The 15,821-nt window shown below is 31.5% G+C and overlaps 1 protein-coding gene across 1 annotated transcript in view; it reads right to left on the bottom strand.

Moving 5' to 3' along the window:
- The window catches only part of LOC114329450 (fatty acyl-CoA reductase wat), a 241,967-nt gene that overhangs the window by 144,481 nt on the left and 81,665 nt on the right, over window positions 1–15,821 (bottom strand). Inside the window, exon 2 of the mRNA XM_028278562.2 lies at window positions 11,210–11,415. Coding sequence (XP_028134363.1) covers window positions 11,210–11,401 — 192 coding nt within the window. The 5' untranslated portion in view covers window positions 11,402–11,415. The remainder of the gene's footprint in view (window positions 1–11,209; window positions 11,416–15,821) is intronic.

Below are 15,821 nucleotides of genomic sequence, written 5' to 3'. Positions count from 1 at the left end.
AATAAAAGTATCTTATTTTTACGTAAGGAATCCAAATCTGCAATAAAAATGGGAACTCCCATTTAAGATTTTAAAAAAACCCCCCACCCCACCTCCGTGGGGGGAGGTCGTGTTTGCCGCCATTCGATAGATTTTTCAAAAATATTAAATAAGTGTTTTTTTCAGTTTTTCGATCTGATGTTTAATTTCGCGAAATATCGCGGATTCGTATTTAAAATATTAAATTTATCCCCACTCCTCTCCGTGCGAAGTCGTGTTTGGTATCACTCGATAAATTTTTGAAAAATATTGAGTACGTATTTTTTTAGTTTTTTTATCTGTCATTCATTTCTCGAAATATTCGCTATTTTCTTGTGAAACTCTTTGGAACTCACCCATTTCCTTACGCCCCGCTCAAATCGTCAGATTTTTTAAATATACAGTTTTGCATGTACTTAACTTACCTTATCTTAATCTGACGATTTCGAGTTTTTCTAAGGATAGATTTTTTTCGGCCCCCCCCCTTAACGAACTCCCCTGCATTAAGAGCCAATATATGGTAGAGGTAAATTTTCAGGGTACAAAGTTTTTCCCCATGTAATAATCTGACGCGCTCGAGTAACTGCAAAAATCCCCGCTTGGGCTCCCCTACCATATAATTCAATAGGAATTTCATGGAACACCTAATATACCTCGTTATAAGCGAAACCTCCTAATAAACCGTGTAGCCCGATCAAGTAAAATTACACTACATGTAAATCAAAATGTAATTCCGTACAGATTGGAATTTTATCAAACTTCAGGTCAAAACAAAAGATATTTTCAAGAAACTATATGTTTCATATGAGGGGATATTTTTGTTTTAATAATAAAAAATGGGCAATTTTTTCACAAAATTTACTTTTTTAACTGCTTCCATGATTCATGTTTTTATGGAGAATTTTTTTACAAGACACTAAATTAAATTTGACCATTAATTTATTTAAACAATTGTAAATCAAGATTGCAAAACAAATTTGCAAAAAAATTTTTATTTGCATTATAAATAAGCACTATAAAATATTTTATTTTGCAGAAAAAGTTGCGTTGTGGTTGTGCCGGTGGTGGTACCAATATAAAGTAAAAAAAATTGGTTGAAAAATATCCAGTAGTTTACGAGATATTTAATTTTTTTATTAAATATTACCTACCATTTTTTCAATTTCAAAAACGCTGTTATTGCTGATAGAGTATGCAATTTTTAAGGTATCGTTTGTTTTGCTTTTATGTAGGTATATTTTCGATTTTCTCATTGAGAAATCAAAATTTCAGTTAAAGTAACCTCCAAAATGGCGTTTGAAAATTTTTGTAATTTGTTTTATTTTTTTTTTAATAACATCGTCGAAATTAAAAGTATTGAAAGGCTGTTTAAATATGCGTATCCGGGTAATTTTTCACACATTTACAAAAGAAAAAGATTTTTTAGGGCCATTTTTTGCCGAGAGAGCTTTTCCAAATTTAAAAATTCATAATTTGTATATTTATTAATATTAACATTTAAAAGTGCGTGAGTACATCTATTAACCCTAGTACTTAACAATGACATTTATACATATAGTAGAAATTGTAGAATATTTTGAAAAATAAAATGATTTTCATAGCGACATTAAATAAAAACTAATTGCCTGAAAATTGGTGGAGCCGTATTTTACAAGATCTCCGTTGATAATGGTCCTTAAAAAGTGGTTCTAGAAAGTTTTTTTTCTTTTGTAAATGTGTCAAAAATTACTGGAAACACGAATATTGAAACAGCATTTCAAAATTTTTAATTCCAGTGATGTTATTAAAAAACAAATTTCAAACAAATTACAACACTTTTCAAACGTCATATTGGAGGGTAGTTTAATTGAAATTTTGATTTGTCAATGCATGCATGGAAAATATACATAAAAGCCAAAAAAATGTGACCTTAAAAAATTATATTCTATCGGCAACCGGGTTTTTGCAATTGAAAAAATGGTAATTTTTAAAAAACAAATTATATATCTCATAACACCTAATAAATATTTTTTAACCAATTTTTTTTGCTTTATACTGGTACCACAGATCAACTTTTTAAAACAAAATATTTTGTAGTGCTTATTTATAATGCAAGTAAAATTTTTTTGTAATTTTATTTTTCAATCTTGATTTACAATTATTTAACTAAATTTAATGTCAAATTTAATTCGCAAGTCTTATATGAAAGATTATTTCTTCATCTTTGCAAAAAAATCGTAAAAACCTTAATAAAAACATGAATCACCGCAGCATTTAAAAATGTAAAAATTGTGTAAAATTATCGATTTTTAATTATCTAAAGATTTAAACAATGATACGAGTCCTCATATAAATCATATACTTTTTTGGAAATATCTTTTGTTTTAACCCAAAGTTTGATAAACATTTATTCCAACCTGTACGGAATTACATTTTGATTTTATTTTATATTACTGAGCTAGTGTTACAGGCAAGCGCAGTCCAGGACGAAGAAGAACCTCATGATTAAAGAACATGTGAGATTGGTATGGTGTTGATACAAGCATGCTATTTAGGGTGGCAGTGAATAAAATTAAGATAGCTATGATGGTAACCAACGTTCTGAAAGGACATGGTACATGAAGAAGAAGAAGAGCTAGTGTTCGTTATAGAGAAACTATACTGTAGTATAGTTTTATTTTAACGATTTACGAAGATTACTAAGCAAAAATGTAACACTTAATTAAGAATGTATCCTAATTCTAAACATTCTAAACCAGAGAACTAAATTTTTGATCGTATCAAGAAATAAATGACGTGGTCTGGTAAAAGAAATGGCAATAAAAGTTAAGATCGAAAGAAGCACCACTATAAAGGAAATATTAACAAACTGGGAGTTTGTTAAGTCTAGATCTAAAAGTATAGTTAAATGTTACATAATGTAATCATATATTAACGACGTAACCAGCATGGTCCTAAGGAGGGTTACAACTACTGGAGGGTTTCTAAGGGTATGGAATACAACCAACTTAAGCTCAAAGTAGATCCAAATGGGGGGGATTCAGAGGTGTAACCAGGATGATTCTAAGGGGGGGGGTTGCAACTACTGGATGGTCTCTGGGGGTATGGAATAGTAATGGTGTTAAACGAATAGAGCTCAAAGTACAACCAAATGGGGGTTACAATCCCCAAACCCCCCTGGTTACGGCTATGGGGGGTTATAACCCCCAAAACCTCCTAGTTTTGCCACTGTAATATATTGTATATGAATACTAAAAATATTAAGGATGGATAAAATATCAAATTTACAAAATAGAAAAATATACAAAGAAAAATAATTATTACTATTAACCATCACAAATTTAAAAACTACAATACCTTAGGCATGTAATGGAGTGATATAGATAGTAATTTCTGCAAAACATCATCCACCGACAAATTGGAAAAAGTGATATTATGTATAAGAAGAACAATTTCTTCCAATATTAACAGAGAAGTTAAGGAAGGAGGCTCCTTGTTCAATGCTCTTTGGTGAGGAAAGTTGGAAGGTTGGAGGAGGGCTATTGAAGAGTCAGGAGGTTAGCAGGTCAAAAACAGAGTATAATATACAGTTGGGTTAAAGAAGAATGGTTGGGGACATGGAATTACTTGGAAAAAATTGCGACGAGTAGGAGAATTTAAACACCTTGTCTCCTATACAGGGTGTGCGTAACTTGGAACCATATGGGAAACTTTTTTAATATCAATTTTACGAAAAAAAGTCATTCTTTATAAAGTGCTCTGCATAGTCTAAAACCTAAGATGCAATCATCAGATATCAAATTTTGTCAACAGTATACGAGGTATGTCAAAAAATATGAATTTCGCTCAAGAGCAAACTACCTTTATATTTCAAAATATCAAAAAATTTTATTATGAAAAGTTATTTGTAATTAAAAACCATATTTAAATATGCAATAACAGCCTTCTACTTGAAAAAAAAATTCTGAAATTTTCCTAAATTACCGATTCTGAACATCATTTTTATTTATAAGACGTAATAACTCTTTTATTAATAATTTTAGGGAAAAAAAAGTTATTCTTCATAAAAATCTGTGCATGGTCTAAACCTCAAGATGCAACCATCAGTTATCCAAGTTTGTTAATTTTATACTAGGTGTGTCAAATAATGTAAATTTAGAAAGAATTCTTCCTAAATTCATATTATTTGACACACCTCGTATACAATTAACAAACTTGGATAACTGATGGTTATCTTGAAGTTTAGACCATGCACAGATTTTTATGAAGAATAACTTTTTTCCTAAAATTATTAATAAAAGAGTTATTACATGTCTAATAAATAAAAATTATGTTCGGAATCGGTAATTTAGTAAAATTTCGTAATTTTTTTGAGTAGAAGGCTGTTATTGCATATTTGAATATGGTTTTTAATTACAAATAACTTTTCATAATAAAATTTTTTGATATTTTGAAATATAAAGGTAGTTTGCTCTTGGGCGAAGTTCATATTTTTTGACATACCTCGTATACTGTTGACAAAATTTGATATCTGATGATTGCATCTTAGGTTTTAGACTATGCAGAGCACTTTATAAAGAATAACTTTTTTTCGTAAAATTGATATTAAAAAAGTTTCCCATATGGTTCCAAGTTACGCAGACACCCTGTATATAGGGGAGTGCAATTAGAACAAAAACAGGCATTGTTTGGGAATAATTCAAACAAGCTTATATTTTTCTAAAACTTTTTTTGTTAGTTTATATACATGTTGTAGTAAAAAGTTCTACTCACAGATTTGGCCGCTAATTGTTTAAACAATAATAATTGTTTTGTATAAATAATTTTAAAAATATCGTTGAATTCATCATTTTACTTTGATCAAATACGTTTCTATTTTGTTTTTGGTTATGCTGAATCCGAATATGGCATAAAATTTGAAAATTCTTTTACAGAAGCTCTTATACAGTATGTTTGCGTAGCTAGGAACCACATGGAAAACTTTTTCATTATCAATTTTACGAAAAAAAGTAATTCTTCATAAAATACTCTGGATAGTTAAAAATCTAAAACTCAACCACTAGATATCAAATTTTATCAATTTTGTACGAGTTATGTCAAAAACATCAACTTTTTTAAAGAGTACAGTACTTTTTATTCCTGAAAATCAAAAAATGCTAGTATGAAAAGTTGTTTGAAATTAAAACTATGTTTTAATATACAATCACATTATTCTAATGGTAAAAAAATTTAAATTTTTTCTCAAATTACGGATACCCACCATCATTTTATTACAATTATAATAACTATTTTATTATCAATTTTAGGAAAAAAGTTCATCATCATTCTCTTTGCCTTATCCCTATGCTGGGTCGGCTTCCCTAATTGCATTTCTCCACACTATTCTATCCTGGGTCATATAAATATTAATCCCCTTTACCAACATGTCCTGCCTAATCGTCTCCCCCCACGTCTTCTTTGGTCTTACTCTCCTACTCCTTCCAGAAATCTGCACTTCAGCTACTCTTCGTATTGAATGATTAACGTCTCGACGTTGAACATGACCAAACGATCTCAACCTATGCTCTCTCATTTTGGCATCAATTGGTGCCACACCTAGACTTCTCCTAATATACTCATTTTTAATATTATCCTTTCTTGTCACTGCACTCATCCATCTAAGCATTCTCATCTCCGCCACATGCATTCGTTGTTCCTCTTTCTTTTTCACTGCCCAACATTCAGTTCCGTACATCAGAGCCGGTCTTATGGCTGTTTTATAGAATTTTCCTTTCAGCTTCATTGGAACTTTTCTGTCACACAACACACCACTCGCTTCCTTCCACTTCATCCATCCAGCCCTAATTCTACTGCATGCATCTCCATCTATTTCTCCATTACTCTGTAATATCGATCCCAGGTACTTAAAACTATTGCTTTTTACAATCAGTTCACCATCCAAAGGTACCATTTAAATGAACATTCCAAATACTCTGTCTTTGTCCTACTAAGTTTTAAACCTTTTTCCTCCAGATCTCGTGTCCACTGTTCCAGTTTTTGTTCTAAGTCTCTTTCACTATTTCCTACTAACCCGACATCATCAGCATACATTAAGCACCATGGAATGTTGCCCTGTAGTTTCGCTGTTATCTGGACCAAAACTAATGAGAATAAATACGGACTAAGCACCGAGCCTTGGTGCAATCCTACTTTCACATGAAATTTATCAGTCTCTCCCACACCCGTCCTAACACTAGTCGTTACTCCCTCATACATATCCCTCACAATCTTTACATATGCACCAGGGACTCCTTTCTCATTGAGTGCTCACCACAGAATCTCTCGAGGAACTCTATCATATACTTTCTCAAGATCAATGAATACCATATGAGCGTTTGTTTCTTTACTTCTGTATTTTTCCATCAACTGCGTTATAATGAAAATTGCGTCTGTTGTTGATCTGCTCTGTATAAAGCCAAATTGATTCTCGGATATGTCGGTCTCTTCACGTATCCGTCTATCAATTACTCTCTCCCATATTTTCATGGTGTGGCTAAGTAGTTTTATAGCCCTGTTGTAGATCTCCCTTGTTTTTGTAGACAGGTACTAGTATACTGCTTCTCCATTCGTCTGGCATTTGTCCAACTTCCATAATTCTATTAAATAAACCTGCTAGCCACCTTGTTCCTGTCTCTCCCAATGCTTTCCATACTTCCCCAGGAATATCATCTGGTCCTACCGCTTTTCCTTTCTTTATTTTTTGAATCGCTTGAGCCACTTCCTGGTTTGTTATTTTGGTGACCATTGCTGCTACTGTCTCCGTTGACTCCACAGGCTCTCTGTCAAATTCTTCATTTAATAAGCTGTCAAAGTACTTTCTCCATCTCTTTTTGACATCCTTTTCGTGAACTAATATTTTATTATTTTCATCTCGGATACATCTAATCTGATTAAAATCTTTTGATTTCTTTGCTCTCTGTTTGGCTATTTTATATATCTTCGTTTCGCCTTCCCTGGTATCAAGTTGATCGTATAGGTTTGAATACGCTTCTGCTTTAGCTTTTGCTACTGCTACTTTCGTTTCCTTTTTCGCGACCAAATTATAGTTTTGAAGATCTGTGTTGGATCTGGTTTCTTGCCACTTTTTATATAATTTTCCCTTCTCTTTTATTTTTCCTTGAACTTCGTTTGACCACCACCAAGTCTCTTTATCCTCAAAATTTTTTTCCTGGCGTTTTACCCAATATTTCAATAGCAGTCTCTCTAATACCACTGGCCATTTTTCTCCAAATTGTAGTAGGGCTTCCTTTCATGTTCCAACATATTTTCTCTACTATTCTTTCCCTGAACAGACCTTTTTTCTCATCTTTTAGCATCCACCACTTGATTTTTTGTGGTCCCCTCCGATATTTTGGTTTAGTTTCACTTTTTACTTCGATGTCCAGAACAAGCAACTTATGATGTTGGCTTACTGTCTCACTAACTATTACCTTGCAGTCCTTGCATTCACGTATGTCTTCTTTCCTTATCATGAAATAGTCTATTTGGGATTGATGTTGTCCACTTTTGTACGTAATAAGTTGAGTTTCTCTCTTTTTAAAGAATGTGTTAACAATCGCCATATCTAGTGCTGTTGCTAATTCAAGCATATCAACTCCAGCTTCATTTGTAGTTCCAAAGCCTAATACCCCATATATTGCTTCGTATCCTGCCTTGGCTTGGCCCACATGTGCATTTAAATCACCTCCTATTATAACTTTCTCCTCTGACGGAATATCACTCAGGACGTCTCCTAATTGGTCACAGAAAGCTCTTCTTTCATTCCCACCCAGACCTGTTTGAGGAGCATACACACACACACAACATTCACTACCTCTTTATCAATTACAAATTTCACTGACACCATTCTATCACTCGTTCTAATAACTTCCACAACGTTATCTTTTATTTCACTATCAGCAATTATACCAACTCCATTTCTAGTGTTACTACTCCCTTCATACCAAAATTTGTAACCTTCACCTAGTTCTTTTGCCCTTTGTCCTTTCTATTTAGTTTCTTGAATGCAAGCAATTTGAACTCTTCTTCGTTTGAGCGCATCCACTAACTCCAGACTCTTACCTGTTAGACTACCAAGATTCCACGACCTTATCCTGATTTAAAATCAGGTTAGAAAATTTCTAACCTGCAATGGTGTTTGCCCTGAGATAGTCCTCACCCGAAAATCCGAACGGAGGCTCATTTTACTTCCAGCACATTTTACCTCAGGAGATGCCATCATTTCAGTATAAGTTTTTTTTTATATCATTGGAGAAGGTATTTTCATTATTATGGCCTGAAAAGGTTTTGTTTGGATATTTGATGCCTGAATGCCTTTTCTATCAGTACCATACCCTGCCCTTCACGTTTAGTCAATACACCACCAATGCAGCCAAAGTGCAGTATTACCCCACACCCGCCTGCATTTTTCTGTATAGGCCAGGATCCCTACTGTAAGGACTGCCCTATAAGCCAATGTATTGTTGCCCGTACCCCGCCGCTAGGAGGCACGTACTTTATTCGGGACACTTTATTTCGTTCTTTATTCGGGACGTATTATTCATAAAATGCTCTACCTGGTCTAAAATCTATGATACAACCATCAGATATCAAACTTTTTCAGTTTTATACGAGGTATGTAAAAAATATGAATTTTTTCTTAAGAGCCAAGTGCCTTTATTATTCACAATGTTTTAATTAGAATGTTTAATTCACAATGTTTTAATAACACTGAAACATATTTTTTAATTTTAAACAACTTTTCTTTATAAACATGTTCGATATTATGAAATATAAAGGTACTTTACTCTTGAGTGAAATTCATATTTTTTAACACACCTCGTATAGAATTAATAAAATTTTATATTTGATGGTTGCATATTAGATTATATACGATGCAGAGTATTTTATAAAAAATAACTTTTTTTCGTAAGACTGATAATAAAAAAGTTATTTTTCTCAAAAAAGTTTCTCAAAAAGAAATAGTTTATTTCGTTTATAAAGTAAAATAATTTATTGGATTTTAAAGACTACATCCTGAGCTTTAAAATAACACCTATAACACTGTAGTTACTGTAGTAGATCTGTTGAAAATTGAGTAAACCCTCTTAAAGTGGTGTTAGTTCTGTAAAACTATGAAGTTTTCAAAAATTACATTTTTTGAGTTGTAGTATCATTTGAATTAAATTTTTTAGATTTTTTTTTTTTTGAATGAAACATCGTTTAGCAAGGTTATTGAAAGGTAAGTTGTGCAAAATTTAGAGTTTTATAAGAAAAATTGTATTAGTTAGACATTTTTAAATCATTTTTAAACAAAATTCATGTAAGTCTCACTTTCCGCTCACACCGTACTTATGCCCATAAATTTTGTTTCTTTTTATTATAACCCTAAAATAGATTAATTATTCTTCTTTCATGTTCAATCTGTAAAATTTCATTTTACGATGTTAAAGAATTACATTAAAATAACTCAACCGTGCACTTCGCCGTACCTACTCTAGTTAACAGTGCGCCAGCGCCAATGTTTGTGAGAAGGTTGACTTTAGCGTTATAAATAAAAAAATACAGAAGCTACAGAGTTTATTTTAGAAAAATCTTTATATAGGGTTTTTTATGTAAAATTTTCTGAATTTTTTAATGGCTATGTAATTCTTTTTCAGAAATTTATATTTTCGGAGTTATTTAAAAAAACATCTATTTTCGCAGTTCATTTGTTTAATAAAAAATGAAGCACCCACTTCTCGAGTAGAACTTTTTGATATGTTGTTTATTAAACATGTCTTAATGAAATTACAAAAAGTTCTATCTTGTTTGATTTTTTCCGAAGTGAAAATCTATATTCACTCCCCTAATAATGAAAAATGGCACACTGCATCAAGATCGAACAATTGCACATAGTTTGCATTGACCTTTTTTGACAAAAGCCACCTGCTTAAAACAATATTGTGCTGTTAACTAAAACAAATTATCTCCGGTTCTATGAGTCGTACAAACTTCTTTTTTTAAGATGTTTTTTGATAACCTTTCACATGGTACATTTTGTTTTTTTTTTTTGTAATGGTTTAAACGGCGAAGATAATTTAATAACGGATCCATCTTTGCACATCGTAGTTATAATAAATAATATAAAAATATATATTGGGAATTAGATTTTAAATTTTTTTATTGTTTATTTTAATAATTACAAACAATTGAAGAAATGCTTTGGATTTAATTTGCAATTATTTTTTTGTTTATAACCATTTTTTAATTTAAAAAATCTCATTTTAAGAAGCAAGTACATATTTTCAAGAAAGTCGTCTATGAAACATTTTCATCTACAATGTGTTCTTTTTTAAAATATTGAAATAAATGGAATCAGTCGTTTTTTTCGATTTTTAAATGCTTCGTTTCCTGGGGTATATTGTGTGGTAATGGATGAAACATAATGAGTTAGCTACCTGGGACACATACATAATGAAAACCGAAAAGTACTGCCTCGCGCAACTGATCATCCAGGGCAAGATTGAAGGAAAACGGTGTTTCGATAGGCGCCAGATTTCATCGCTTATAAATATCAGAGACTGGACTGGCCTTGATTCAACATCCTTGTTTAGAGCCGCATTGGACAGAGACAGATTTGCCAGTGTAGTCGCTATCTTCCACTAAAAGGGACAGAACCAAAAGAAGAAGAAGGATAAAACATAAATCCGCCGCTTCAGTTCTAAGTCAAATCGGTAATCAAATGATTAGACAGCTGCAGGTGAAAGCCGTACAAATAGCAAACACTAGCAAGGTTTTTGTTTCTGTATTTTGGTGGATAGTAAATTGAACTTGTATGAAATGAATTGAATTGAACTTTATTCGCCATTTTGCATGAACATGTGTTAATGAGGAAACCGGAATCCGTGTTTAAGTTGAATGCCACGTTTATTGAGATTCCATCCAAAGATCAATGCAATGCCGATTCAGAGTGTTATTCGGATTTGTGTCATCACAATAAACGGCAGTTTTTTCGATATGTAACAATGGGTGAAAGTTGAATTCAGGGCTTTAGATCGACGTCAAATCATCAGTAAACTTAAACGTTTTTAGAATAATTAAATGTTCACAATTTATTGTGAAAATGATTGCCGATCTTAAAATCATTATCTATTTCCAAGATATTTCTGTATCGACAAGATATTTTAATATTAGATTAAATTATAATACTTACTACATCATCAAATAGTTCATCAATTCGGACATGAATATTCTTCCCCTTCTTATTTCTGACAAGAAGGTAGAGAGTTTCGATCTGCGTAGATCTAAGTAATCTTTCTATAAGGATCTTTCCCATGAAACCAGTACCGCCTGTAATAAAAACATTGGTATTTTTGTAGAATTTTTGGATGGGCGTTTGCTCCATTTTTCATGTGCACTCTGAAACAAATAAAATGTTATGTCAATAATTTTATTATAACAATGGGAGAAAATGATACTCTTCCATTAACTCACTCGGGAATAAACCACAAATTGAAAAATAAATTTTTTTATTTGACATAAAAAAATGTTTACTACGTTGGTGACATCTTGACCAACTGGAAGTGACTGGAAATTACTATAAAATAAAGGACCCAATAATATTAATTGTAACTTAAAAATAAAAAATATTGACATGATGTTTATTACCCAACCAAAATTGAAATAATTGACAAAATAAAGGTTTAAATTTTTATTTTTGAAATTACTATTTACAAATAGAAAGGTTTTAATCAAATGAATAAATATTTACATACTCCCATTATATGTACATGATTATTCTTCTTTTCACAATTAAAGGAGTTTATAAGATCAATTTTTAATTCAACGATTATCAATCTATTATTCTCAAGCTGTGTGAAAGTACTATAACTAAAATTAAATAAAGGGTAGAAAAAATATCCTATTCTGATTTTTTTATTGCACTACTTTTGACAACAATCAGACAAAAACTACTACAGTATATTATTGTGTTTAAAAAAATAAATATCAGAATAAAAAAGAAGAATCTACTAGAAGAAGAAAAGGTTTGGGATAAATAAAAAATTTAAAGTTACTATTTTTCGTTAAATATAAATGAGTCAAATTAAATAAATTATTAGAAGAATTTTTTTACTAAGCAACAACATTTTTGTTTCTGTTAGTAGTATTTTGTATTTGGACAACGGCACCCGATTTGGGCGTCGAAACGTTAATAAAAATAATTTTTTAATAATATTATGGCTTATTTCCCATTATAAATAGTTAAAATTGTAAAAATGCCACAAGAAAATAGCTTCAGAACAACACTATTTTTCGTCTTTAACATCGTAGTAGAATATTAGTAATCATAGTGACAAGAAGATCCAGGCAATTTAAAAAGATTACGGTTGAACAAAAAAATATATAGAACAAAGATCAATTAAAAGAGGAACCCAGGACGAATACCTAGCGTATAGGCTAAATATGATCTAAAGAGAAAAAACGAGAATCTGGACAGCAATTGTATAAGATAGAGAAACTAGGAAACCTTTAGGTTTAGAGGGTATGTACAGTCGGAAAATGAAAGAATACCCATGAACCAACATATAAAACACGCTGTATTTTCCTATCACCGTGTCACAAAGAAAATTGTCCAGTGCAAGTACATGTAACAATAATTATTACATGTACTTGCGCTGGCCAATTTTTTGTGTGACACGGTGACAGGAAAATACAGCGTGTTTTATATGTTCGTTCATGAGTATTATTTTATTTTTCCTACTGTACATGTCCAGCGAAAACAAATTGCTGATAATAGAAAAAAAGATGAAAATAAATGTGTACGTAATAGAAAAAAAAACATATATAAACAAAATAGCAATTACTGGGCGAGAATGATATTGTAAAATTTAATATACACTTTTTTAATGGTGATTATAATATACATAATATACATATGTATACTATAATATAATATATAGTATAATAGTCAAAAAAATGTATACAGTGTGTATCAGCCAAGTGAAGTATATTAGAAAAAAAACACTCGAACATGTCTATTTTTGTATTTTTTATTATGAAGTTTTTTTCAGAAAAACCTTTTTATACAAAGTGTATCATGTAACAGTGGCCGATACTAACTGTTTTATTCTAAATTAACGTCCTGTATAGCATCTAACTATTGGATTCTTCAAAATTTTTCGGGCATAATATTTCAGATACAATGTCCTGTTTCTATCTTCAACTATTTAAGGAATATTAACGAAATAAAATAATAATTGTTTTAAACATTAACATTAAAACGGGGTTATTAGTTTGATTAAAGAAATTCTGTCTGTATATTTAGTCACCGATCTACCAGTTTTACAAAAGAATAACGTCATCCTGTACAAAGCGAAAGTGCGTTAAAAAAATACGAACCAAAATAATTAGAATTAAACTAAATTAAGAACATAGGTAATTCAAAACCTTAACGGATTGCTTAAATTTGTTGGTATTTCAAATAACTCTAAACCGTTGATTGATAAATACACCTTGTATATTTATCAATCAACGTTTAACCATTGTTGTGCTCATCTGCAGTTTTTAAAATTCTTAAAGTTAATGAGTTCCATTTTTACCATATAGTTTCTAGTATCAAACAGAATGGTAAGATTCTCAGAAGAGTTCTTCTAGCATTAACATTAAGACCTGTAATTTGAAGATATCTATCCATATCATCTATAAGGAAGCACAAATCTGCTTTAAACCATCTATGATTTATCTACGAGATATGAAGTATTGAAAGTATGCCATCATAATAATATGATATATTATAATATGTGTATCGCTGTCTAATAAAAGCAATTTTATAAGCAAATCCCATCAAAAATTTATTTTGATTTCTTTCGATATTGTACCAGGATATCATAATATATCGTCACCTGAATGTAAGAACTAGGTTACTCGAAATTTTTAGATTTTGAGATATCTATACCATATTATTTCAAATACTATGTAGTTTTCAGTACCAAAAGTAGGTACCTTAATATAATAGGTAAGAGCCATCTACTGGACAATGTAAAAAGTAGGTATAAATATCAAGCGACCTTCTTTGCATGTTGTAAGTAGATAACTAAAGGTGGCTCGTTTGTGCAACCTCCGTATCACCCGACTGTTTTGGAAGAAGTGGCTATCTAGACTTACCTAGTTTTAACATTCCAAATTTGTGTATTCAGAATATTTACTTAGCACATGTTTACGACGTTAGGGCATAATAATTGTGTTTTATTATAAGTAAAGATGATGTCTAGAGGAGAAAAGATGGTGCAGTTAGCACGTGAAGTTGAACCTCAGGCGGAAGGTAAGAGCAGTTTGAGTTATTTTTTACGTATAATGGGTTAAATGGAAATGATGTTATGTATTTATTTGTGAGGTAAATCTAGATTTGTTCTTCCCACAACGCTTTTAATAAACGACAAAACTTTAAGTTTAAAATAAAATAAATCGTGTTTAACAACCTTAAAGATAATTTATTTTTAAAACGTGGATTACTATAACCTCAAAAATAAATAAATTGTTCACACGTAGATCTGGTTGTAAAAATTTTTCATTTGGATATATTTTTAGGTTCAAACACTAACTCAAAGATACCAGAGGCTAAAGACTTATTTCCAAATATTTCTGACACAACCGATTTTTCTGGAGACGAATTATTATAGTATATTCCTAGCAACAGTTCAGACTCCGATACATCAATTGTCAATGTAAAATTGACAGGGATGGAAGAACGACCAACAGAAACCGATAAACCTCGACGAAAAAAAAAAGGCAGCCAACCCGTTGGCCAAAAAATATCCGGAAACAAAGAAGACTTGAAGGTCAGGAATATGTTTCAGTTAAAGGAGTAGTTAAACCGGCTGTCCAAATGAAACCTCCCTGCAGGGAATCGTGTAGGCTTAAATGTTTTATGATATCCGAAGATTAAAAACTTGCTATTTTTCTATCTTATTATAAACTAGCGAACTACGTACGTCAGCGAGATTTTATACATGCAAACACGGAAAAGACAGTTACAAAATCAAAGACCACGCAAGAAGAGTCCAGATGGCAATTCTCAGTTAAGTACTTAATGCCTATTAATGGAGAAAAAAAGAAGGTATATAAATCGGTGTTTTTAAATACTTTAGGAATTAATAAAGGTGTTGTGGACATAGCTATGCAGAAGAGATCGGAACAAAATATAGCTCTCTGTGATGGTCGAGGAAAGGGAAAAAGCTTTATTTTAGATCCTGTTTTAACCGATGGAATCAAAGCACATATGCAAAGTTTTCCATGTGTACCATCACATTATTGTAGAGCTAACACTGAGAGAAAATATTTGGATCCTTCATTAAACCTTGTAAACATGTATCGTATGTACAGTAAATGGTGTGAAGAAACACAAAAGCCAAAGGCAAAACTATTTGCTTATCTAAACATATTCAAAGACAATTTTAATCTGGGTTTTTACAGATCGCGAAAAGATCAATGTCGCGTATGTGTAGCTTATAATAGTACAGTCGATGCAGACGAAGAGATGATAAGCGAATATAAGAAGCATCTGGATAATAAGACCGATGGTCAAAACACCAAACAAATTGATAAAGAAATTACAGCTGCAAGTGGTAATAAAATCCTAAGCTGCAATTTCGATTTACAGCAGGTTTTGATTTCTCCCAGAGATCCAACTAACAACGCTTTATTCTACAAACGAAGACTAGCCACCTACAATTTTACTATTTTTAACGTAGCAACAAAACAGGGTCATTGTTTCATGTGGCATGAGGGTCAAGGTGGAAGAGGTAGTTGTGAGATTGCCAGCCTTC

Source organism: Diabrotica virgifera, chromosome 3, assembly GCF_917563875.1.
Source record: "Diabrotica virgifera virgifera chromosome 3, PGI_DIABVI_V3a".
Lineage (NCBI taxonomy): Eukaryota > Metazoa > Arthropoda > Insecta > Coleoptera > Chrysomelidae > Diabrotica > Diabrotica virgifera.
This window is presented reverse-complemented; position numbering and strand designations above follow the sequence as displayed.